General features: G+C 33.7%; 2 protein-coding genes across 4 annotated transcripts in view; one reads left to right on the top strand and one right to left on the bottom strand.

Moving 5' to 3' along the window:
• C11H11orf65 (chromosome 11 C11orf65 homolog) overlaps nucleotides 1-24,068 on the top strand; it is a 133,822-nt gene extending 109,754 nt beyond the window's left edge. The window contains exon 6 of the mRNA XM_068556802.1: nucleotides 24,031-24,068. Within this exon, the coding sequence (XP_068412903.1) occupies nucleotides 24,031-24,068 (38 nt within the window). The remainder of the gene's footprint in view (nucleotides 1-24,030) is intronic.
• ATM (ATM serine/threonine kinase) overlaps nucleotides 1-25,957 on the bottom strand; it is a 139,935-nt gene that overhangs the window by 19,877 nt on the left and 94,101 nt on the right. Inside the window, exons 38-56 of one of the 3 annotated variants that reach the window (XM_068556799.1) lie at nucleotides 25,290-25,377; nucleotides 23,013-23,168; nucleotides 19,785-19,872; nucleotides 17,692-17,780; nucleotides 17,490-17,592; nucleotides 16,773-16,921; nucleotides 15,267-15,371; nucleotides 13,874-13,993; nucleotides 11,172-11,406; nucleotides 10,505-10,672; nucleotides 9,315-9,428; nucleotides 8,382-8,599; nucleotides 7,656-7,867; nucleotides 6,632-6,741; nucleotides 6,104-6,262; nucleotides 5,509-5,647; nucleotides 4,593-4,675; nucleotides 3,062-3,202; nucleotides 2,183-2,299 (exon numbers count right to left, since the gene is read on the bottom strand). In XM_068556799.1, coding sequence (XP_068412900.1) covers nucleotides 2,183-2,299; nucleotides 3,062-3,202; nucleotides 4,593-4,675; nucleotides 5,509-5,647; nucleotides 6,104-6,262; nucleotides 6,632-6,741; nucleotides 7,656-7,867; nucleotides 8,382-8,599; nucleotides 9,315-9,428; nucleotides 10,505-10,672; nucleotides 11,172-11,406; nucleotides 13,874-13,993; nucleotides 15,267-15,371; nucleotides 16,773-16,921; nucleotides 17,490-17,592; nucleotides 17,692-17,780; nucleotides 19,785-19,872; nucleotides 23,013-23,168; nucleotides 25,290-25,377 — 2,594 coding nt within the window. Of the gene's footprint in view, nucleotides 1-2,182; nucleotides 2,300-3,061; nucleotides 3,203-4,592; nucleotides 4,676-5,508; nucleotides 5,648-6,103; nucleotides 6,263-6,631; nucleotides 6,746-7,655; nucleotides 7,868-8,381; nucleotides 8,600-9,314; nucleotides 9,429-10,504; nucleotides 10,673-11,171; nucleotides 11,407-13,873; nucleotides 13,994-15,266; nucleotides 15,372-16,772; nucleotides 16,922-17,489; nucleotides 17,593-17,691; nucleotides 17,781-19,784; nucleotides 19,894-23,012; nucleotides 23,169-25,289; nucleotides 25,378-25,957 lie in introns of those variants that run through there. The other 2 variants (XM_068556798.1, XM_068556800.1) reach the window with 2 other exon arrangements.

Raw genomic sequence — 25,957 nt, 5'->3', positions numbered from 1 at the left:
ACCATCTTCATTACTAAAGCTTTACCATTTGCTTTCATATGATTAGGCAGAGTCCACTTTCACCTGTTGCTTTTATCAAAGACATTTTAGTCATTCTCACCAATATATTTTTCAAGATAAACTTTTAAATGTTTCCATGATATAAAAATTTTTACTGGAATTTCATTGTCTATGCATTAATTAGAAATGAGCTGACATTTTTCACTGCTTTCCCATTTAAGACATGGGACTTCTCCCTTACCCTAGTTTTCCTTTATTCTTTCTGGTTATAGTTTTGTAATTTTTTTTCATACAGTCTTGCATGTTTGTTTTTTTGTTAAATTTTATTTATTTATTTATTTATTTATTTATTTATTTATGCCTGTGTTGGGTCTTCGTCTCTGTGTGAGGGCTTTCTCTAGTTGCGGCGAGCGGGGGTCACTCTTCATTGCAGTGTGCGGGCCTCTCACTATCGCGGCCTTTCTTGTTGAGGAGCACAGGCTCCAGACGCGCAGGCTCAGTAATTGTGGCTCACGGGCCCAGTTGCTCCGCGGCATGTGGGATCTTCCCAGACCAGGGCTCGAACCCGTGTCCCCTGCATTGGCAGGCAGATTCTCAACCACTGCACCACCAGGGAAGCCCCGCATGTTTCTTATTAACAGTAATCCTAGGCAGTTTATTCACATTATATACATTATATTATTGTGAAAGGGACTTTTTTCTATTATATTTTTAAACTAGTCTTAGTTGATGGTTGGGATACCTTGAGGTTACGTAGGGTTAACTCACTAGAGAAAATAAACACTTGTGGTATATACCATTTTGCAGGTTTAAGAAACAGATATGAGACTATCATAAAAGTGTCTCTGAAAGGTTGCTTCTCTGCTATACAGTAATGATCGTAATTTATTTATATCTTCGCCGAAATAGAAACAATGAATAAATAAATAAGCCTTGTTACAGCAGTGACATAAGAATAAAAGGGCAAATAGGAGATACAGGAATGAAACCAGAAAGGAACACCTATAAAAAACAGGCCCTTCAAAATGAAGGTTTACAGCTATTTTTAAAAATGTAAACATGCTAGATGAACACTCATTTAAGGGCCAAAAATGATTAATTAATAAAATAACGTGACTTGAGAATTATCTTCTCAGGCAAAAAGCTGGAGGAAATGCAAATTGGTACATCCCTCTATTAAATGTAATCTGACAGTATCTAGCGAATTATAGGTGCATTTACTCTTACCCATCAATCCAACTTTAGGAAGTCTATCCCACAGATTCACCTGCACATATATGAAATATTTTATGTTCAATGTTATTTATTGCAGCATGGCATTGTTTGCTACAACAAAAGACTACAAACAACCAAGATGCCCATTTTATATGAAAGGGACTTGTATGATAACTATGTACTAATACATAAACCAGTTGTTAAAATAAGAGAAAAATTTCTATAACATATTGCTGATTTAAATATATATATATATATATATATATGTTGCCATTTCTCTAGGAAGGGGGGAAATAAGGAAATATATTCATATATTCTATTTGTATAACACTGGAAACAAATGAAAATGGTACTTACAAGAAGGGGGCATGAGGTTGACAAGGAAAAGGGTAAGAGAAGGCTTCCCTTTTTATACCTTTTTCTATTATTAGGTTTTTGAACCATGCAAATGTATTACCTAGTCAAAAACTAACATATTTAAAATTTTAAAACCCTATATTATATACTATATTCTTCACTGAATCACTATTTTCTTTTTAACATCACTTTTCCTCTCATAAGCACTTTTATACCAGAAATAGGCCAAATGGTCAAACATAAGGGGAAAATACTTTAGCTGATTATTACAGGAAACAAGATTTCTTGAAACAAAAAATTCCTGCAATTAACATTAATGTGTACTTTTACAAAAGAAAAATATTGTCTAAATCAGACGTTGGCAATATATGGCCTTTGGACCAAACCTAGTCCCAGACTGTTTCTGTACAGCCTGTGAGCTGAGAATGGTCTTTCAGGTTTAAAGGGTTATGAAGAAAAAAAAAAAAAAAAAGAATATGCAACAGAGACCTTATGTGGCCCACAAAGTCTAAAATGTTGGTCCCTCACAGAAAACACTTGCTGACCCCTGCCTGAATAATGGTGTCTTTTACATGTTCTTGATAAAGCAGCAGAAGTATAAATTAGTTACCTTATATGTGCAGATAGTCAACTTCCTCTTCCTGGTTTCAGTATTTCTCTGCAGCAATGTATTACACATCTGGAAAACCTGCTGCATGACAGCATCTTGTCTCAGGTCATCACGGCCCTTCAGAATAACCAAAACACAAATAACTAAGCGTAATTCATTTTCTTTATTATAAAATCACACGAAGAGTCATCTGAGGACAGCCAAAGGGCACTTAGAAATCAATCTGAGGATTATGCTCCTCGTAATAGTCTCTTAAATAATTAAGACCTAATACTATTCTTTCATTTAGAATAAGCTATACCACTGGGTAGGCAGACCAATTTAGAAATAAGAAGTTTCCCCCCGCTTGCTGCTTTTGTAATTAAAATAATTGGAACCCCTCCACTTGAGGGCACACTGTAAAATACCAGGGTAGAGGAGCACTGTTGTTTCTCTACTACTTCCCAGCAAGGCCCAAAGAGCTTAAGAGCAGAGTAAGGGAGGAATGCTGTCGCTTTCTGATACATTTAATAGCACTTAGCACAGTGCCAGACTCAGGATACTGAAGCAAGGGCCTTCAACTTGAACTATTCAAGAAAATAAGCAACAATCACCAAAATTTTTTTTTCCATAACAAGCAGGCTGATTGTTAATCTCATCATGTCTGTACATGTTAAAAGTATTCTTTTACTTCAACCAACTATTATAATAAGGCTGGTCTTTCAGAGAGACAAAAAAATGAGGAAAAGCATTCTGCTTCTAGAAAACAATATATTTCTACTTTATGTTTTCCTCACCTGTAATTATTCAGAATAAAAATAAAGACCCAAAGTAGGAAGAAAATATCAACTAAAGTTTTCTTTTTGACTTTTTTCATTAACAACAAAAGGAAAATCTCACCTTGACAAGCTGTCTCCTTTCCTTGCCATCAGAACCCAAACAATCTATTATTTTTGGTAAATTTAAACCTCCTGCTAAACGAAATTCTGCTTTAAATGACTGTATAGTCACCAGATTTCCATATTCCCCTGTGGGGTCCACCTAATAAAATGTATAAATATGACAATAGCTCAGATACACAATTTGCATTTAAAGAAAAATGAATTATAAATGACAATTTTAATATTAAACAGAGGAATGAATGACAGTGTGCTGTTGGTTAAGAACTGAAGTGGTAACTTTATAAATGAAAGAAAGAAGATTGGACATTGGAAAGGCTTTAAAAAGTGACATAGATAAAATTTACCTCCCTAAACATCTCTTAATAAAAGTAGGGCATATAAAGTTAGAATAATGTTACTGAAAAACTACTGAAAATCCTGGTACAGGTCTTGCCACTGACCTGTATATGTTAAGTCATCTGTATAAATTAAGTCATCTCCTCACAAAAACAAGGTAAATTTTAGAAAAGTACGGAGAGGAGTTTTCTTGGTTGTAATTGCTAAATCTGGCATTTTCAGGAAATATTCAGCTAAATGACTTGCTGATAGGTTAATCCACATGATGAAGCTACATTGCAAATCAAATAACTACAGATATTAAACACTAAACTACAAACTCAAAGGAGAGATTTTACAATGTAGTTAAAATGATCATTTTCTAAACTGTAACATTTATTATTACATATATCCCTGGCAACATCGTACTTCTAACAATAAAAGACCATCAGGACATAGCTGAAAGTGTCATGTATATTATAGTCAATTTAATATTGCAATACATATTGTATTATTTAATACCATAATACATCAGTCAATACATTCTAATGCATAAAGAATTTTAAAAACCAGTATAAAACAATTAGGGACTTTCTTGCTCAGTTAAAACTTAATTTTGGCATAAACACATGAAATCTTTCCTTCTGGCCAATGAAAATAAGTCTATAGACATCTTCATAAGAAAGATGACAGCTGTAAAAATGAAGGCAAAAGAAAAGAAAGCAGGAGAGGCCTTTAAGTATTTTAAGTCTTGGGCAAAGGGAATCCAATAAAGAAAAAAAACTATAGGCTGGGGACTTCCCTGTGGTCCAGTGGCTAAGAATCCACCTTCCAATGCAGGGGATGTGGGTTCGATCCTTGATTGGGGAACTAAGATCCCACATGCCGCGGGGCAACTAAGCCCGCACGCTCTAGAGTCTGCGTGCCACAACTAGAGAGCCTGTGCACCAGGACTAGAAAGAAGCCCACATTCCGCAATTAAGAGCCTGAGCGCCACAAGGAAAGATCCTGCATGCCGCAACTAAGACCTGATGCAGCCAAATAAATAAATATTAAAACAACAACAACAACAACAACAACTATAGGTTGAAACAAGTGAAACTGCCAATATTTAACCAATTTTGACCTACAAAAAAAGGCTATTTCAAATGGTTTAACCTACTAAAGAGTAATTTAGCTTAATTAAAAAATCAAAACAGTTAATGGTAGATTACCTTAATTTCCATAGTAGGAACAACAACATCTTCTAAATTTTTAAGTTTGATAATGGGCTGGTCTGCCGGAATACTTATGCCTTCTGTATTTAAAACAAAGAGGTTTCAGTGACAACTGCAAATTGAGGAATAGTACTGAAGGTAAAGCAGGAGAATTCAGCAGATACCATAAACCCAAACTGTGGCTAATCTGTGGTTCAGGCCCTGATTTAGAAATGAAGACCAAGGGCTCGGGACACAATGCCGCTCAGGGTCAGGGCATAACAATGGTTAACATGGCTTACAAATGAATTTGCAGGTTACCTGGCACTGGTAACTAGACCAGATTCACCTGAGAGGTCAAATCGAGCAACTTAAGATAATTATATACAGTGTAAATAGCACATAGATAATGTACTCCTGTCATATTACTATTAAATGTGACTAAAGGACATGACAGTAGTCTTTGTTTGCTTAGAGAGGAACACTATGAGAAGCCTCATTCTTATTTTAAAATAATAAGAATTTAAATGTGAAGATATGATTCTGAACAGAAAAAAGAATACAATTATTAAAGTATGGGGAGAGAGATACAAATAACCAAATATTATAGCAGCTTATAATTATTTAAATAGACACAGCAAGAAGAATAATGGAGAAAATGATAAGGTCTTTCCATTTTTAAGTCCTAGAGTGCAGTCACCTATTAACAGTTCCACAAAAAGATATTAAGTAAAAAAGTGACTGGAGGGGTGTTGAAGCTATTAGACAAAAATTAAGTTTTGAATCATGTGTGAGTTGTAGTCATCAGGACTTTCACATCTATAATTAATGTGTGTGAGTTGAACAGATTTACATTATTAAGCTCTATAATTAATATATCCCTACAGAGAATAATACAGCAAGAAGGCAACACTCATTCTTTCAAACTGCATACTTCTCTGAGTCTTCCACTGAGTGGCATCTAAATTTGCTAGTATAATGTAAGCATCACAAAGTGCCTCAACACTTTTGACCATCTGAGGTCTCCTGCTTCTGATAGTACGTATTATTTTGTTTGCAGCCTCGGTTCGATCCTATTAATAAAAAACAGACAAAAAATATTACATAAGCAAATATCCAAGACTTAAACTTTTCAGTTATAATAACAAAAGGAAAAATAATTTATGCACAAAGCTAGACAATGGAAGGACTATAATCCCTCAGAGACAAACAGTCACCTTATTATGAATGAAATACATCAAAGATATAATAATCTCAAGAGTAAATGACTTGGGTGCCTTGTAAAATTTATTTTTTCTTTGCTCATTGCTCTGAGGAAAAAGGTAAAAATACTTTTGGCAGTTCTTATGCTTTGAGAAATATTCAGGAATTTTGAACCAACTTTAGGTAGCATCACAATATCAAAGGATTTACAAACTGAATACTGTCAACAACACACACTCTTAGAATTCCTGAGACTTAAGAAAGGAATATTTTGGGAAAAAATGAATATTACAATTCAAAAAGGTATGCATGTTCAATCCAAATACCTCATCAAGCTGAGAGCTTTGTTTAGGTGCATTTTTAGTTATTCTGCTCCTTCTTGCTGCCTCTGGTTTGGTCAAAAATTCATCTTTGTTTGCATTTGCTAAAGCCAGTATAATAAACAAAGTATGATGAGGGTGATCCATTGAAATTCTAGAGATGAGCTGTCATAAAATTAAGAACTGTTAGTTTTATGGAAACAAAAAAAAAGAAAATCCATAACCTTTTAAATTTTGCTTAACATTAAGATATGTGTTACTGTACTAGATGCTGCAGTGGGTGGACTGTGTGAGTATGGGTATGTATCAGAGAGAGAGAGACAGAAGTACATGAGGAATAAGAAAGAGAGAGAAATTGAGTAACTTATGTGGAGCATGAGAGGAGACAAAAGGAAATCTTTATTCTTGCCCTTATATAGCATAATTAATATGAGTGACTAAACTTTTTTTATATTGCCACTTTCTGGAGTGGAACAGTAGTATATAATAATATAAAAGAAAAGCAACTGTGGTTTGATTTTCAGGTTTACTTACATTATTGAGGACTTCATGAAATCCTAGGCCTCCCATCATCTTGGTCCCCATTCTAGCAGCCAATTGGTACATAAGAGGCAAAAATTTATATGATGGAATCTTCATTCCATCTCTCTACCATTAAAAAGAACACAAAATTAAAAAAACAATGCATTTCAAATAGTCTCACAACTAAGCAAATAAATTATTCTAAGAAAATGCTCCTCTACTAGTGCAATCATCTAGCAGATATTAAATAAAACTTCACTAATCACATATTTTTACTTATCATTTATCTTAAAGTCTAGATTGATTCACTGTTAAGTCATAATATTTGAACCTAAATCAAACTGTATTCAGAACTGGAATACTTGGCACTGCTCATATTCTAGTGAATCCAAAGAGGACAAATGTGGATATAAGGACTATTGTAATCTTGACTCCTGAGAAGTCAGTGTGAATAACAGGGAATAACTATTTTTCCCTACATGTTAAAAGTAACAGGATTTAATGTACACTAGGAGCAAAGGCTGGCTGTATCATTCTCTTCAGCCAGAAGAACCATTTTACTTTTAAGCTTCAAACTGATTGCCAATATATACCTTGTCAACATAACTTTAATATTAGGTGTCATCAATAAAACCTAAGATTTTTTAAATAAAAATTTACAAAATACTGCCACTTTAATGTTTTCTTAAAATCTTTTTTTCCATTTACAAAAATAATTTATCGTAAAAAATCCCAGAAAAGAATAAAGCAAGGGAAAAATACCCCACCTGTGATCACATCATTTTTAACTGCTTTCCAAATCTCCCAGTCTAGCATTCTGAGTACTTTCCTATGGCAATTGCAAAGATATAGGAAAAGACTGACCTAAATTCTCTCATAGCCACATAAACCTACATCATTAGAGCTAATTAAGTACCTATGTGTAGAGCCCTGAGCCAAGTGCCAAGGATACAAAGTATACAAAATCCATGACATTGAGGGGCTTATGTCTAAACTTTTAAAGCACAGGCTAGAACATTGGGTTGAAAAAGAAAACCTGCCTTCATCATGCCATTGACTTCAGAAACTCCAGAATTTTCAAGCCAGAGGGAACAAAGACGGAATATCCATGTATCATGCCCTTCTCCACTTAATAAGCAATTGATGTAATTTTCAACTGCCTTACATAAAAAGCGTTTACGATCTTCTTTCAATGCATGGAGTGCACATTCATCCAACTCCAGCTCTCGCTGAACCTTTACTGTGTATCTTACATTGGATAATTAAAGCAAAACACAAAAGCCATCAAATTTTATAGAACTACAACATCATATAAGATATACAAAATAAATGAAAAATCTGGTGTCCACCTTAGGGGAAAAAGCAAAATTCTAAGAATTATAAGGGGAACAAACTTAGTTTTGTCTTAAAGTAAGTTTGTGCAACTCAAAAGCTATCTTAGGCAACCAAAGACAAAGTGGACTCTATCCAAGGTATTTCGTTAACGTTATTCTCTACTTACACTAAAATATATAGACCAAAAGCAGGTTTGAATAAAGGATTTAATTACATCAAAATAGGTAACTCCTCTCTATTTAATTTCAACACCTATCTCTTCTTCAACTATGATACCAACAAACAAACTAAAAAAGCAAAACAAGAAGCTAACATCAATATACTTTACAATTAGCTTAGAACCAGAGCATGAATTCTTATCTGGTTCTCTATACCTGTATATATACTGTATATCTGTATATCTTGTCACTTGTAGACCCCTAGTTACCTGTTGGTCTGAATTTTATGTTCCCTAAGAAGGCCAACTTCCTCTTTAGCTCTTTTCAGGAGAGCTTGCTTGTTTTCAAATTCTGACGATTTCATGTAGTTTTCAATTCTTTGGTACTGAGTATCTGAGAACCGTGCTAATGAGAGAAATGCCTTCATTTTTCCATTTCTGAGCCCATCATTGCTTTCTCCATCATAATTTCCAGCAACTTCCACTGCCTTCAAGAAAAAACAATCCATTTATATTATATTTACAGATACTAAATACATCTAAAGAATTACTCAGATCAAAGAACTATCCACACTAAAGTTTACTTTATATATATGTATATAAGCTAAATTATATGAAGTACAGTATTTTCTTGACTTTTCAAAACAACTTTGACATGGCAGAAATAACCAAAATAGCTAATATTTGCAAAGAACAGTGCAAAAACAAAAAGCTCTATAAAATTTTTTAAAAATCACATTATGCTTTTCATGTTCATTTATTTAGTGAAGTAGCTATTTCTAAAATTAGCTAAACTAAATAAGAGGGAGAAACAGGAAGGTCAAAAGCGGTAGTAAGCACTGGAGTCCCAGTCCTACTTGTAGCGTTGGGCTTCAAATGAATAATAAAGGTTGACTTGCATATTCCTTAATCAGCTATTTTTACAAATAAGTAAATGGAGAAATTATCAGAAACAACTTGTTTAAAGAGTAGCTGGTGATGGGGGTAGAGAGAAGACACATTTGGGCTTACTTTCCAAATATGCTCCTTCTTTTGTAACATTGTTTCATTCTGCCCTGAAGAGTATACAGAGCTACAACAGTAATAATATTTAGAAAAGTGAAATCGTACTTTTATTTGCCTTTGAAATACATCTGACCCCAATAAAAGGATCAAATGTGTTCATGCTAAACAACTCTCTTAAGGGCTGCTCAAAAATCTTACCTTTTCTAGATAGGTCTGCATGATGACTGCAGGATTTTCTAAGCAAGTTTCTGCTAACCAGGTGCCACAAACCCTCAGACATTCTGTGTATATAAGTTTTAGGTTGGGATCATTCTGTATATGAAAGCAAAATCTTAAAATGTAATTCATTATCATGACTATATAAAAAAATCTTCCACGTAGGGGAAAAAAAGCAGGTTAAAAATGTCTTTGCTCATTTGCTTTTACCTTACAACTATTTTAATAATTCCAAATACGTAGGTTTATAAAATAATCATTCTCTACTGTTTACTATTATTACTATTATCGGAACAACTCACATTTATTGAGTACTTTCATATGCTAGGCATTTCTACCAGCTTTATGTATAGTAACTCATTTAATCCTCACAAGAACCTTAAGAAATAAGTACTATTATTATCCTTAATTAGAAAAGTACAACTGAGGTCAAAGAGAGTAGGTAACTTCCTTGAGTCCACACTGTTAAGCAATATTTAAACATCATATCATATGAGTTCCCAGGGCTTTCGTACAATGATGAATTCTCTAGTGATGGAGGATGTAATATAAGTTTCCATTATCCAAAAGTACAAAAAGTTGATATTCACCAAGTAGGTGTATGTCAGAGGGACATCATTGTGTCCAAACCTTTAAAACACTTCATGATTCCTACAAATGCTGCTACTTTGCCCATCATATGCTGGAGATAGAGTTGAAGAAGCAACCTAGTTTACAATAACTAAAATAGGTAATGTTAGATAAAATATTAGACATGATGTTTTCAAGGTATTTGGATTAACAACCCAATTATTCCAACTTGCTTTTTTCTAAGTTTTGTTCTCTCATGCATTTCCTCTTCCATTTTTTTTGTCAATTCAAATTTATAGTATCTATTTCTTCTTTGTTTCCCACATACTGTAGAAAGTTTAAAAAAATGAGGCTTATCACTGGGACAACAAGATGGACTGATACAAATGCTATAATAGGAAAAATGAATACTTTCTAAACTTCTTTTACAAATATTAATTTTCAAGACTCCTTTTAACAATTTCTTGTTCATGGGTCAAAGCTTTAATAAAAGCTTTAATAAAATTGGTAATTACTTTAAATTTTATTTTAAATATTTTAATGCACAGTAATTTTTCTTATAACAGTAAAATACGAATTTGGCCAATAGAAAAAAAGTGAACCTCTGTACAACTGGCATCCAGCTTCTTGATCATTTGCTTGAGAATACTCAGGGCAAGACTCTGTTCCTTTTTCGCCCAGAATACTTGTGCTTCCTCCAGCTGCCACTCAGAGACTCCACAACTAGCTGAATTATACTGTTTAATTTGAAATATTGCCCTTTCAGGGAGCTGAAATGAAAATGACAAATAAGAATAAATACTTTTACTATTACTACTACTACCACTACTACTACTAATAAAAGCAGTTACTACCATTCACTGAGGACTTGACTATTTGTCAGGACTGTCTTAAGTGCATCTCTAATTGCCTTCCCCAGGCCCGATATCGGCCTGTTTTTCTCTTTATATAAAGACATATATATATAATTATGTGTGTTTATACACAGTATATAAAATTGCTGACTTGTTATAAATACAATGAGTAAGTTAGGTAGCTTCTCATTTTTTTAACCAGGCAATTGAGGTTTAGAGAAGGTGAGTACCTTGTTCAAGGCTCAAACTCAGGTCTAATTCCAAAATGGGAAGTCTTCAACAATTATGCTATACAATGTTTTAATAGCAATCTCTGTCTCTCAAATGACATTTCTTTTTCACTTACGCTTTCTATTTTCTGGGTAATAAAAGGCAAGGTCAAGAGGTGAGATGACATAGTTTTAAATCTGATTACCTGAGTGTTCTTGAAAGTTCGGGCTAATACAGAGAGTTCTACAAGATGCTTGGTGAGAATGTCCTTAAGACACTCTCTTTGCGAGTTTTCCATTTCCTTTTCCATCAAGATCTCCAAAATGACTGTGCGTAGAGCCATTATAGGCTCCTGAAAACTAAAATCACTGTCTTTGAGAAGCTGGGAATGTTTCCACCACTTAATGTATACTTCAGAGGGCTGCCTATCTGTTGTTGATCTGAAAGCCAAATCAAAGAATTCACATAAGAGAACTGAAAAAAAAAAAAAAACCCTGCTAATATGCAGGTTGTGAAACTTAAGGTTTAATAAACACAAAGGATTTTTTTTTTTTTTTAATTGACAAATACAGGCAGTGGGCCGGATTTGGCCTGCGGGCTATAGTTTACCTACCCTTGACCTGGTCCAACATTTTCTCTTTTTTTTTTTTTTTAACATCTTTATTGGAGTATAATTGCTTTACAATGTTGTGTTAGTTTCTGCTTTATAGAATATATATATATATATATATATATATATATATATATATATATATATATATATAGTGAATCAGCTACACATATACATATATCCCCATATCTCCTCCCTCTTACGTCTCCCTCCCATCCTCCCTATCCCACCCCTCTAGGTGGTCACAAAGCACCCCTGGGGGGCAGGACACAAAGGAATTTTTGCAGTAACATGACTGGAACTTCTAAAATAATATAAAATTAGGACCATAGTTTAGAAACCTACAATGTGGTCAGACCTCTGAGGGTCAGTCAGCAGAGAACCCAACAGATGATGAACATTTAAAGATTTTCTTTCTTTCTTTGTTTAAACTGAAGTATTGTTGATTTACAATATTATGTTACTTTCAGGTATACAGCATAGTGATTTAATATTTTTATAGATGATACTTTCAAGATTTTCTTAAAAATACTCTTCAACCTCACAAAAAGCAGCACTTCTAAACTAACATTCTTCTGAAATGAGAACACATTCATCAGGCCTGTCATTCAGAACATCTGTACCATTAGTCCAGCTTCAATGCTCCCTGTGATAAAAAGGACAGTCAGCAAGGAAATGTAATAAACTCATTATCTACTGTGCCTGCCAGGCACAGGGCATGACTCTACGCAAAATGGCAGCTGTTAAAGAAAGAACAATCCAATGAAGGAAATGCTGGCATCTGGCAAAGGTTTCATATACCAGTCTTACTTATTAAAGGAAGAGAAAACGCATATCGTACAATTAGTTTATATGAACAGAGTGCTTCCCAGATGTTCAAACTAAGCAATACTGTCCAATCCTTTAGGCCTACTGTATGAAGAGAAATTAAGATGAAGCAAGGAGACTAAGAAGATGGTAAGGTGATGACTAGGAAATGAAAGCTCTTTTAGTTGCTTGATAAAGAAGGAAACAGTAACACAAATTCACAGGAACCAAAACTTTAATTCCTCCCAAAATGATCCTAGAGCAGCAGGTCTCAAATTTTCTAATCTCAGGGACGCTTTACACTCTTACAAATTATTGAAGATCCCCAAAGAGCTTTTGTTTATTGGATTATAGCTATTAATATTTACCTTATTAGAAACTAAAACTGAGAAAAATCTAACATGTATTAATTTATTTTCAAATAACAATAGTAAATCGACTATATATCATATATCATAAATAACATTTTTTATAAAAAAATAACTATTCTTCCCAAAACAAAACAAATTTAGCGAGAAGAGCACTGTTTCACATTTATGCAAACCTCTCTGATGTCTGGCTTAATGGAGACAGTTGAATTCTCATCTTTGCTTCTGCATTTGGTTTGCTGTGCTATGATGTTTGGCTTAAGTATATATGAAGAACATCTAGCCTCATACAGATACATAGTTGGAAAAGGGAGGAGTATTTTAATAGTCTTTTCAGATAATTGTGGCTATTCTCTGATACCTCACCAAAACTTCACTATACCTCATGAGAGAATGAGAGCAAAAAAACCAGATAACATTTTGCTATAACTGTAACAACAGTTTTGATTTCATGAACTCCTGAATGGATCTTGGGAAAACCAGGATCTCTACACCACACTTTGCGAACTGCTGTCCTAGAGCACAGGTATTTGGTACCAGCTCATCAAACTTTCCCTTTCTTCCTTATAACTCCCTAGCAGAGAAAGATCCAGGAACACTGGAAAGTGAGATCACTTCCTTTTCACCATTATAAGAGGCAATCTCCCCTAAACACTTACTCCATATTCATTAACATTGACTGTTTACTAAGAATTGGTCACCAGGAAAAAGCACTAGGGATACAAAGGATTCAAGAATAAATAAGCCCTATTTTTAGGGAGCTTCTAGTACAGCATGGCAGAGTATACATAAAATGACACTAATGCAATGTGATACTAAAACAGAATGGAGTATAATGTGCTATGGTAAAAAACATGAGGAAACAATTTCATCTAGGGTAGAACAGGGAAAAAGCTGTAAAGAGAAAAACACAATAGTTAAATTTTAAAAACCTGAATTTTTACAATGAATATTTTTGAAAATGTTTATTTTAACAAGATCACAGTTCACTAGGTTAATTTACTTATATCTTGATAAAAGGAAATAAACCTACGGCTGGTCTCTATATAGTTTTTATTTTTTGAAGTCCCTATTGGTAACAGAAAGGTTATACTTTGGAATACAGTCATTTGAATCACATACCTTGAGAAAAGCTCCCCAATGTTTTCGAGCTCTCCGATGGCCTGCAATCTGCTAAGTGTAGGGTAGAGGGAATACACAGACTCAAGACTGCCCTTACACAACTCTTCCACTTCTTTAACTCTAGTGGCAGAAAAGACAAGACACTTAAAAACTAAGAAGAGGTTTGCAGGAAGATAAAATTTGACTTCCCATTATAGGCCTTGGTGTGGATCTAATAATACTAACACTCACAAGCAGCAGCATAAGGTAGTAGAAACAAAGTAAGCCTTGGAATCCTACAGACCTAGATCTAAATCCCAGTTTTGCCAGTAATGGCTGAATAGCTTTGGGCACATTACTGGATTCCTCTGAACCCAAGTTTTTTCACTTCCAGTTGAAAATTAAAGAATACACACAGAAAAAGCCTAACAAAGTGGCCACCACATGATAAGCACTTAAATGGTAGCAAGTATTACTTCTGTAATAAAGTACAGGATTTATTAGATCACAAATACTGTTAAACAAAAAATGTGTTACATTTGTTTAGCCTGTTATAGTTAAGTTCTTTGTTGTGCATTATCTCATTTGTACCTCATAACAAGCCTTTAAGTATTGACCATTAGTCACCATTTTATAAAAAGGACACTAGAACGTTAAGAGAGGTAAATGCCACATAACTACTAGAGGAGAAAAGATTAAAATTCTCAGTACACTGGTCCAGGAAGAAAACAAAGGAATGGGAAACAAGAAGACCTTCTTCAGGGTTCTCCATAAATAATTGATCAGGGCTCCCAAAGGGAATTTTATTTTTAAAGGTAGAATATATTTGAACCACATAAGCAAAGAAAAAGTTATTACATAAGAAAAAAATAACTTAACACTTTATGTAAGTACCTAACATATGAGCATGCTCTTACATCTAAAACAAAAAATTAAAATGTAACATTGGTTATATATATACAAACATTTGTGTGTATATATATGTGTACATATACCTATCAAGTGTGTATTAAAGAATTCTTTCATACAAAAAATTTAAAATATGAAGTACAGAAAACAACTATTAAGACAGGAATACTCATAATTCTTATGAAAACATGCTTGCAAAAGATAAAATTCATCTGAGCACTCATTTCTCAGATATGTAAAAGCTATGAAATTGTTAATTGTTGAATGTTTCCTCCCACTTTTGCACTGCTTTGAGTTTCAACACTGATTAGTATGAATTATTAATTACACAGGGAATTTTTTTAAAGGGGGAAAAGGGAATGACAAGGAAACAACCTGACCACAGCCACCAGGTCTTACTCCTTCACCAGTGCAAATCCTTGTGTTGAAATTATTCTTCAAGTTTTCAGAAAAGAAGCCATGACATTAAATATTAAAATACAGTAACTCTTTCTTTTTATAATACCTGGCATATTTGAGACTTTCATAAAAAGTGGAGAATTCCCCATCTCTTAGAGACTGCAGAGCATTATACAATGATTCATGGTAACTGGTTCCTTCTATTCCTTTGCTGTGAAATAATTTTAAAAATAAAAGAAAAAGACATTTAAAAATAGAGACTCCTAAGACATGTGTGCATAAACAGCTTCACCAAAAGGCAAAATTTTAAACTAAAATTAAGATATCTCCATTTTAAAAAATGCATTTCTAGAAAACTTGGTAAGAATTACAAAGAATTTTGTGGATCATTTAAATTCTTCAAGCAGAAAAAAGTGAATTTCTCAGATATTTCTCCTGGCTCTAAACATGTTATATTCTCATTTATTTACTTGATGAACACCTACTACGTGCCAGGCACTAGTCACCAGGTTCTAGATGCAGGGAATCCATTAGTGGACAAGTCAGATCAGGTCCCCATTCTCATGGAGTTAATGTTCTGGTTTGCAGATGGACAATAAATAAGAAAAATACCAGACAGTGACAAAGGACATGTAGGAAAGTAAAATAGGGTAACAAAACAGAATGACTGGGTGGCTATTTTAGGATGGATGGTCAGAAAAGATCTATCTGAATATGTCACATTATTAAACTACAGTCTGAACGACAAGTAGCCACTTTCATGGTAACAGGGGAAAAAAGAAGATATGTTTAAGGCTTTTAGGTACAAACAGGCTGGCTTGATGGAAAAAAACATGGAGAAGTGCTATGTGGCTGAAATACAGTATGCCAGGGGAAAAACAGAATATGGAGATTCACAGAGACAAGTAGGAATCAGTTCAGAGAGTAAACTGTTTTTAAAATACGAGTGCATATCTCTGATTTTACAGCAATCTAACAGTTTGAAATCTGAGAGACATTCTAATTAATGAAATTTTTTTCTATGAAAGAGATTAAACATACAATTAATATGATTTAATTTTTTCGTTTATATCATCAAAAGACTTTTTACATAAATACACAATCTTTTATTAGATTAGGTGTTTGGCTTTTCATTCAGATGACGGTACATGTAGGTTATAAACGTTTTCTTCCCGTGCTAGTGACTTAGCAGTGTTTTTTTAATAAAAGAAAATATTTCACAAATAAACAGTCTTTCGCATACCATCCAGCCAATAAAAGTGCCATCTAACTAAATAAAATGTTTGCAGCAGGGAGTGAGAAGGGAAATGCCTGTATTTCTCTTTGGATTTATAAACAATAAGTGAATAAGATTCTCACGAGAAAATAATTTTTATATTTCTATTTTCAAAAATATCTTGAGGGTGGAGGGAAAGGTGCCCTAATATAAGAAGAGAGTGAAATTCAGCCCTACGTAGACTTACTGCATACTGCTATATTATTTAAGCATTTAGCTTACAGCATCTACAAAACATGAAAACACAACTCCCACTACATTCATAGAGCAAGATAAAAACAGTTCATTATTCATAACTAGAGAAATGGCAATTAAAAATGTCTGAATTCTTCTTACTTGACAGAAATGCAGTGGTCCCACTGCATATTCCTCCACGCTACTTGGTAATGAAGTTCCTGTAGTTCAGCACACCACTCTTTATTTTCATGATCTAATCCCCTTAAATAGACGGAAAGAATATGGCAGAGTCCCAAATTCTGCAAGGCCTATGCAGGAGTTAAAAAAAAAAAAAAAAGGAATCATAAATAACAGAATACTAGAGAAACAAAAAACAGCAAACATAAAAAGTAACTTTCAAAATTTTAGTAGTTCACAACATCACTATTTAGTCAAAATATTGTTTGTGTGTTCCCCCTAAAACACAAAGATAGAGCTCAAAGGGCTCTGATATTTGATAAAAGAATGGCTAAGGAATATTAGCCAGTAACAGAAATGATAACTTCTGGAACAAACTCTAGTACAAACTATGAGAAATAGTTTACATGAGATTTTCCATACAAAGGACTTAATTCACTACCGGCCACATAGTACACAGTCAAGAAATGTCTTCTCTGTTAGCTAAGAAGATTATGACCAACAAATCTACACTATCTTTCAGGTCAGCGACCTTTCCAATTTACCTGTGTATCCCTCTGAGTTTTAATCCCAGTGCCTGAAAAACAACCTTCAGTCTTACCTCTACAGTTTATCTGGTTGTGTAAATATTCCACTGACATACTGAAATAATCTGAGCACTACACTAGTAGCGCTTTACCAAAGCAGAAAAAAAAGTACCTGAATTATTCCTGCCTGGCGAGTTGAGGAGGAGATTGCTGTCTCGAGGTCATATGTTACTAGGGCTTTCCCCCACATTGCTTCATGTTCATATGTTCGTAGTCTATAAGAAAAGAGTTTTTAAAAGCTTTTGAGTTCTACATACATGTAACTTCTTTCATAACAGAATTACTATAGCATTATCTATAAAAAAGCAATTTACCTAGTAAGGGGTTGTAATATTTTCCCTCCACCACAACCGTAGAGACTATCTGGCTCTCCTATACTTCTGTAGATTTCTAAGAGCAGATCCTAAAAACATGGAAACAACAAAAATTGGAGGAGAAAACTATCAGTTTATGAATTCAGCAAATTTGAAATTATATCATTTCCATCATGTAACTCCCAACTCTACATGTTATGTTATAAAAGTAAAATATAATGATATTTAAATATATACTAAAGATACTGATCAGCAACACAACAAACTGATCCCAGACAACAGAATGACTGTGGACTACCTGAGAAGAATTGCTCATGATTTAGTGAATTAGATAAGAAATAAATCCCAACCTAACAGGCTTCTAACACATGCAAAAATAATCATAAAAACAAAAGCAAACAATCCTGTCAACAGCTAAAACTGTACATGGGAAAATGAAGTCCTACAAAGTCTGACTCTTGACAACTGAATTTGGTAAAAATACAAGCTGTAAAGGTTTTCTCTGAGAGAAAATTCAAAGTTGCACTATGTTATAATTGGTAAAATGTGATATGGATAAAGAATTGGTTTGATGACTCAAAACTTTGTTATAAAATTTACTCAGGAAAGAATTGATTCTGCTTAAAATAATCTCAGCAAAATAAAAATGAAAATAGCAAACAAAACAGAAAGAAAAAAAGGAAAAAGAAAACAAAAATCAAAAAAAGAAAACAGAAAATTAGAAACTGCACTGCAGAGAAAATTGATCAAGAATTTAATTATCTTAATGGTATTTGCTCCAGGAAATACTTTCTAAACACAAATTGATATTGGCATAATTCTATTATGCTAATCAAACTGTTTCTATTCATAAACATGAAATCAAGCCCTCAGTGTTGGAACATTCAGTTCAGAAGCCTAGCACAGTGCCTGAAGCACAGGAGATACTCCAAAAACTCAGAAAAGAGGCTAAGACTATAAAGAAGCAAAAAAAGGAAAGAGAAAAATCAGGAGAATGGTATCAAAAAGGTAGATAGAACATATTTCAAGTAAGGCATGGTTGATGGTGTTAAGTGTTGATGAAACATTAAGGAAGAAGTTGAATGAAAGGTGACCACTAGACTTAGTAACATGAAGTTTATGAGTGACATTAGCAAGTGCTATTCAGTGGAGAGAGTAAAAGGAAGGAAATGGAGACAGGAAATACAGACAACTCTTTCACAAGGTTTGGCTGTGATGGAAAGGGAGAAAAAAAAGATGTCACCTTTAAGAGAACATAGGGAAAAGGGAAATGATTTTGTGTCCATTTGAAGGAGAATGTTTTTATTAAGAGTTTGAAAATTTGAATATGTTGAGAAGGAGCACGGCACAATAAAAAAAAATGTTCCCGAGAAAGAGTTGATGAAAAACAAAGCACAGAAGGAGAAACTTTCTCTGCTTTAACAAGAGGAAGATTACAATGGCAGCAGACGCAGGGAGATTTCTATGTTTGACAGCGGGATGTGGTGGGACTTCCTATAATGTCCCCTATTTTGTCCAAGAAGCAGGAGGAGAGACAAACAAAAGACAGAGAAGAGAACATCAGAGGTTTAAGCAAACTGAAGAAGATGAAACTCATTTTAGAGGAATTAGGTGACCAAAGAAATTCAGTAAGAATGGGTCAATTTAAAAGTAAACATTAAAAAATGTACAGAAGAAGCAATCTGCCCTGAGATGTGACATACAATAAACAAGTAAACAAATAAAAATATAATTATAAATGTTAAGTGCTACAAAGAAAATGAACAGAGTACTGTAACAGAAAATACATGGTATAAGTTTGCCCTATGAGATAGGTGGTTTTACTTCCATCTTTCAGATAAAGGAACTCAAGGTTGGAAAGGTTAAGTAATTTGTGCAAGATTACACAACTAAGTGGTTGAGTCAGGGTTAGAACTCAAGTCTGTCTACTCCAAGGCCTAAGCCTCAAACCATGAATTTATGTATATGACAGTCCAAAAAGGTAACTTCAGTTTGAAAATCAAATGACAAATCAAATCTATATAGTCTTTATAACAAAATAATAGTCCAAAGTATAAAACAAATATTATCACTTATAATAAGGTAATATTTACCTGTAAACTTATTCCAGTTTCTTCCTTACTTTTTTCACTCAAACTGGAAATAGTTGTACTCTGGCTTCCTTCTTCAAACGTAAGACTTCTGTTTGTCACAAGAGCACCTCTTTTAACGGGAATATACTATTTTGAAGCTTGCTAATACATATACCATACACTTTGACAGAAAAAACTAACAAAGATTACAAATAAAATATAATGAACCATTTATACTTAAAAACAATACCAGTTAGGCCTAGAATAGAAAAGGAATTTGTTAGTATTAATTCTCTGAATGAGAATTACATTTTAATCACAGTCTCGTTTATGGGAAGGCTATATGCCAAAATATGCTTATTTACAGAGCTTAAAAATAGAGCAGAAGCCCCTGAGTTCAATTCCTAAATGTTCTGTCAGTGGTTTTACCTGAAGTTTAACCTCATTAATAAACACAGGCACACAAATTAAGACCACACTTGAGACACCACTTAACACTTGATAATTTGGCAAAAATTAAGAAGTGTGATAATATTAAGTGTTAAAAAGGAAGTGGATCAGTAACACCCAAGGTAATAAAACTAATAAGTGATAGTCAGAATTAGAACTCAGATTTCTCTACTCCAAGGCCTCAGCTTTATGTATGCATATGATACTCAGTCCTACAACTAATTTCAATTCTAAAACCATGCCAGCTATACAGTGTTTATGACAATAATAATCCAATGTATAAAATAAATACTATCATAAGTGATATTATCTCTATTATTTACCTATACTTATTTCAGTTTCTTCTTTACTTTCTTTACTCAAACTAGAAATAGTGGTAGTTTGAATCCCTTCTTCAAATGTAAAGCTTCCTACTGAGCCACTTCTTCATGAACTACATTTCTGAGTTGGTATAACCACTTTAAAAACCAATTTGGCACTATCTTATAAGACTGAAAATTTGTATACCCTGCAACCCAATAATTCTACACCTATCATTAACAGGGGAATGGTTAAATGAATTGTGGCATATTCTCCCACTGGTATATTATGCGGCAGTGACAAATTAATGAACCACAGCAACACACAACATAGACAAATCTTACCAAAAAACTGAGGGAAAAAAACAAGTTGTAGGAAAGTACACATATAACTTCTTAGGAAGCTCAAAAATAAGGAAACTAAACTATATTTATGGGTTCCTACACACATGAAAACAGTATCATCCAAACAAATGATCAACACAAAACACGAGATAACATTTACTTCTTGGAGGAGCACAGAGGGATGGGATAGAGGAGACCCATTGACAAAATGGCACTGACAACATTCTATTTTGCTTTATAACCTTTATATGTAAATATTACATATATTTTCCTTACTGGTAAGTTATGCAGAAAAAAGTTTTTAGAGGAGAAACTTGGAAAGTAGGAACAACAGTATTAGAGTCTATGATTTTGAGTCTAGAGCTATAATTCATCTAGGCAAAAAACAGAGTTGCCAGGACTTCTGTCAGGCATTGCCTTAGGTATTAGGAATACTAAAATGACTGAGGTGTGAACTACGACCGGTTGTCTAAATCCTGTTTGAAGGAGTTTTGACTTCTTTCTAAAAAAAATTATGGATACTAACTTTGAAGGCTCATACTTTCTCAGGAGCAAGTTAACAAATAAAACTCTGTATGTATTCCTGAATACCTAGTATAAGGCATTATGCTATTAACTAACTTGAATAGAAAACCTAAGAGAGTAATTCATTTTTCTGACCTGACAGTGTTTGTAAACTGTTGATCTGTATTTTGCTTTTATACTTTTCCTGATCACTTTAGATTTATAAAAGTCTCAGTTCACCTGAGTTACTGAAGAAAATTAGCATTCCCTACCCTCTCTATACACCTTATGTCTGTTTGCCCTGCCCTTCCCATCAGGCATCTGAAAAAAAAAAATCAAAATCAGACTGTCAAAGCAAACAGCAAGCCCCATTTGTCAAGCACTTTTCCCCTAAAGTTAACCAAAATAAAATCCAGGTACTCCTGCTTGTTAAACAAGCAATTTTGCAAAAATGTGCCACATTCTATATGATCACCTATCCTCAAATTAAAAGAGCTTTTATTTATACTCAAGTAAGAGCTCAGTTATTCACTCCTGATTAGTAAAAAATATTATTCTATGGAACCAAGATACCGAGGCACATTCAGATTAAAACTACTCCTCCTAAGTATGCAGGACTTTTGCCAAATTTTTAAGATCAAGAGTAGGCAAAAATCAATTTCTTACTCATTTCATACTTAAAGGACAACGTATCAATACTTGTCTTTGTACAAAGTCTAAGTGATCACAAACATATCACTTATACATTATACAAATGAGCTACATATTGTAGATTTTTAATTGTTTTCAATTGAAAAGTAGAAATTATAACAAACCAGAGAGTTAAGAAATATTTGAACTGGGCTCTGAATTCCGGTTCCCGGTTTTCCACAGTCCAAAAACCATACTGCTTCTAGCTTAATGACAATCCAAAGTAGAAATTATAAGTAGCAAGCATAAGAAATGCATCAATGTAACACCTCTTTGCTAATTTTGTAATATGAGTGATTTTGTCATGGAAAAGTGAGGATAACTATAAAAATAAACACTAAGCTATTTGAAATAACAAAGATTTGAGGAGGGCAGTTGGGACAATAAACTGTGTATTTTTTACTCTTTGACTTTCCTGGCTGTTTTTTGCTTTTCCTTATTATCTAGGATACTTGTTAGACTTTTATGAGAGTTCTAACTCAGAGGAAAAGCAAATTAAAGTAGTAGAAATACAAGGTAGATAAAATAATGAAAGTGATTTAATCATAGAAAGCAATCAGTTACATTACTTCTAGTCAATAAGTAAAATGGATCTTCAATAAACTGAGGGAATAGTGGTAAACAATTTAATTGAAATTAGGGAATCAACCATTTGAAAAATAATTATTGATCACTTATATTAAGTTCTCAATGCTAGTTACTATGGGGAATACAGAGGAAAATAAGGATGATCTCTGTCCCCCAGGAGCTTCCTATGTGTATAATTTTTATAATTCTTAAGTAATAAACATCTCTATTTCAGAGAATTGCTTATTTCTTTAAAAATCTTTTATTATCATTTCTCTTTAAAAGGTAGACAACGTCTATCTAAAATATCTTTTAAATGGGAGTGGCAGTAAAACAAATGTTTAATATATATCTTTAATGAAAATTACAAACAAAAACTTCCAAATTCCATTACCTTTTCTCTTGATCGTCCATGTTCTTCTTATCTGCATAGATTTCTACATAGAGCAATGCTGTAAAATGAGCAGCACAAGACTGAGCTACCTTGGCAACCTCTAGATAATTCAATTCCAGCCAGAAAGCATCATCAAAAACTGTTCCTGAAGAAGGTCTAAAGAAAAAAATTTAAATATCTAGTCATGTCCATTTCTTTAACTTAAATGTCAAAAGAAAAGTATGTTGATATAGAATCCAATGGTAGCAAGTGCTAGTGCTAGTTAAAGAGAAAATTACATTTAAATAACCAAAACAACATACCCCCAATATATAACTATGAACAGCTAAGATAACATAGCTGAAGAGCTCCGTCACTCTTTTTGGATCACACACCGCTTAGAAATTCTGATGAAAGCTATGGACCATCATCCCATACAAGTTTGGGGTTCATATACGCCCTCCACTGAGGGATCCATCAACCACAGGCTAAGAATAGGCTATACAGAATAACTAATAACACATACACGAGTGTTTTTAAATGGCCAATTCAATGAAAATATTGTTTCTTCTAAGACACATTTACATGTCTTTCCTATTGCAGTTAATTTTCTTCTTAGTTGCCTAAGTTGAGGTTATTTTAAAAAAGTCTCCCACCGTGATAACAGTAGGCCATAACTGGAAAGAACCATGATATTATCTTTTTCAAAACAAACATTATAGAGATGTGACATGGTAGTGGTTAAGAGCATTGGTATTAGCGTAGGATACTCTAGCTAGGTTCAAATCCAGCTGGTTCACCTACTACAAGCTGTATGAATTTTGGCAACTTAACTTCTTAAGGCTCAATTTCTTTATTTGTAAAACGCAGAAACAATATATACCTCAGAGAATAGTTGTAATGAGTAAACAATGCTTACAAAGCTGGTAAATAAAGTGCCTATCACATAGCCAAGACTTAATTGTAGCTGTTCTGAGAAACGTGAACCTGAACTCAGGTCCTTACCCTTTATTCTATGTCCCAGTCATAGTCTCTCAAGGAATCTTCTTCAAGGTCGTATTCGGAATAAAAACTTAATGTTGAGAAACGTTATCTTCTCCAAGGCCAACTAATGTCAATACCATTCTAACTCAATGGTAAATAAAAAATGAATGATTCAGAGGTGAAACTGCCTCCCAACACTGAGAAAAGACATGTTTCCAGCTATAGTTAAAGCTTCTTATGGGCTTTCTCACAAGAGGATTCAATACAAAACAATATGGTGAATCAGTAACTTTCTAACCAGAAACACAAACCCTGAAAGGCCTAACACTTCTTTTTCTAAGAGTGGGATGGAAAGGAATGAGGGGGATATAGAGGAGTTAATTTTTAAGATGTAAATGGATTTAGGTTAAATAATTTTTCAGTTTTCCCCTACCATTCCCTCCCATTTTTATCAACCACTGCCACTACCACCAAACAAACTAATGAGACATCAATGACTACCTATTCAAGTTATAGACCTACTACATTATTTCTTCAAAGTTCTGGTCAACTCTGGAGCAGTACAGATCAGTCAGACCATCCTCTCTAGCAATTCCTGCACTCACTGTTAAAAATCTCAAGAGAAATAACAGGAACAAAAATACTATATTATAAAGCAATCGAGAAAATAAACACTGCTATAGCACAGCATCACTATACAGAACCACAGATTTTGAAGACCATGGTACACAGTAAAGAAACTTATGTTTCATAATAAAGATACATGCAGGAGCTTTTTACATAACTCTAGCTACTTCTGAGACAAAGTGTAAAGAGAAATGTTAAAAGAGGAGTAATGCAACTAAAAGTAACCTGGAAAATCACTTACTCCTTTCCTTCACTGTAAATGAAATAAACTAAAGCCCCCAACGACTGAATGATTTAGCAAAGATAACACTGTTACTATTACAGTTGGGGCTCAGAGTTCCTACAGTATTCAGTATCTTGTAAGTTATTTTGTAATAACCCATAATAGAAAATAATCTGAAAAAAAAAACATATATATAACTGAATCACTTTGCTGAACACCTGAAACTAACACAATATTGTAAATCAACTATACTTCAATTAAAAAAAAAAGAATTCAGAGTTCCTGACATTGATTTCACCAAAGTGCCACCCTAAATATGGATTATTACAAGGAGATATTAGCATCACACATATTAAATACAGCAACTTGCAGTAGCATTACCTCAAAGAATCATGTTAAAATTCAGCCAGCCAAAACAAGTTACACTTCTAAATCCCCAACTCAAGAACCAATAGTTACATTACCTCTTTTGTCTCCTCATGTAGTCCACAACAGCAAGCATTGTTCTTTGTGATTTTTTATCCAAATGGCATCGGAAAATGTGCTCTGACTCTGACAAACAAAGATATGTCCTCTCAGTCCCAGGAAGACTTGCTTAAGCACTTTCTCCCTTTTGCTTGTGTATCTGTTTTCCCCTACACTATAAGGTTCTGGCACAAAATTGGTTTTCAAATAAATGGAATTTAATGGCATTTCTTTTTCTTTTAAAAGAAACTACTGAGCTTTAAAAAACTGAGAATTTAATAGTAATTTACATTTTATTTCTTAAGAGGACTAATTCATTGATTCAAAAACTATTTACCTAGGATTTTTCAATGTACTAAGAGCTCAACATACAACCATATAACAAAGACTATTTGTGACCACACAGAACTCACCAACTAGCCTAAGAAACTTTTTTTTTTATTGGAGTATAACTGCTTTGCAATGTTGTGTTAGTTTCTGCTGTACAACAAAGGGAATCAGCTATATGTATACGTATATCCCCTCCCTCTTGGACCTCCTGCAGAAACTCCCCCAACCCACCCATCTAGGTCATCACAGAGTACCGAGCTGAGCTCCCTGTGCTATACAGTAGGTTCCCACTAGCTATCTATTTTACACATGGTGGTGTATATATGTCAATCCTAAT

Source organism: Eschrichtius robustus, chromosome 11 (genome assembly GCF_028021215.1).
Source record: "Eschrichtius robustus isolate mEscRob2 chromosome 11, mEscRob2.pri, whole genome shotgun sequence".
Classification (NCBI taxonomy): domain Eukaryota; kingdom Metazoa; phylum Chordata; class Mammalia; order Artiodactyla; family Eschrichtiidae; genus Eschrichtius; species Eschrichtius robustus.
This window is presented reverse-complemented; position numbering and strand designations above follow the sequence as displayed.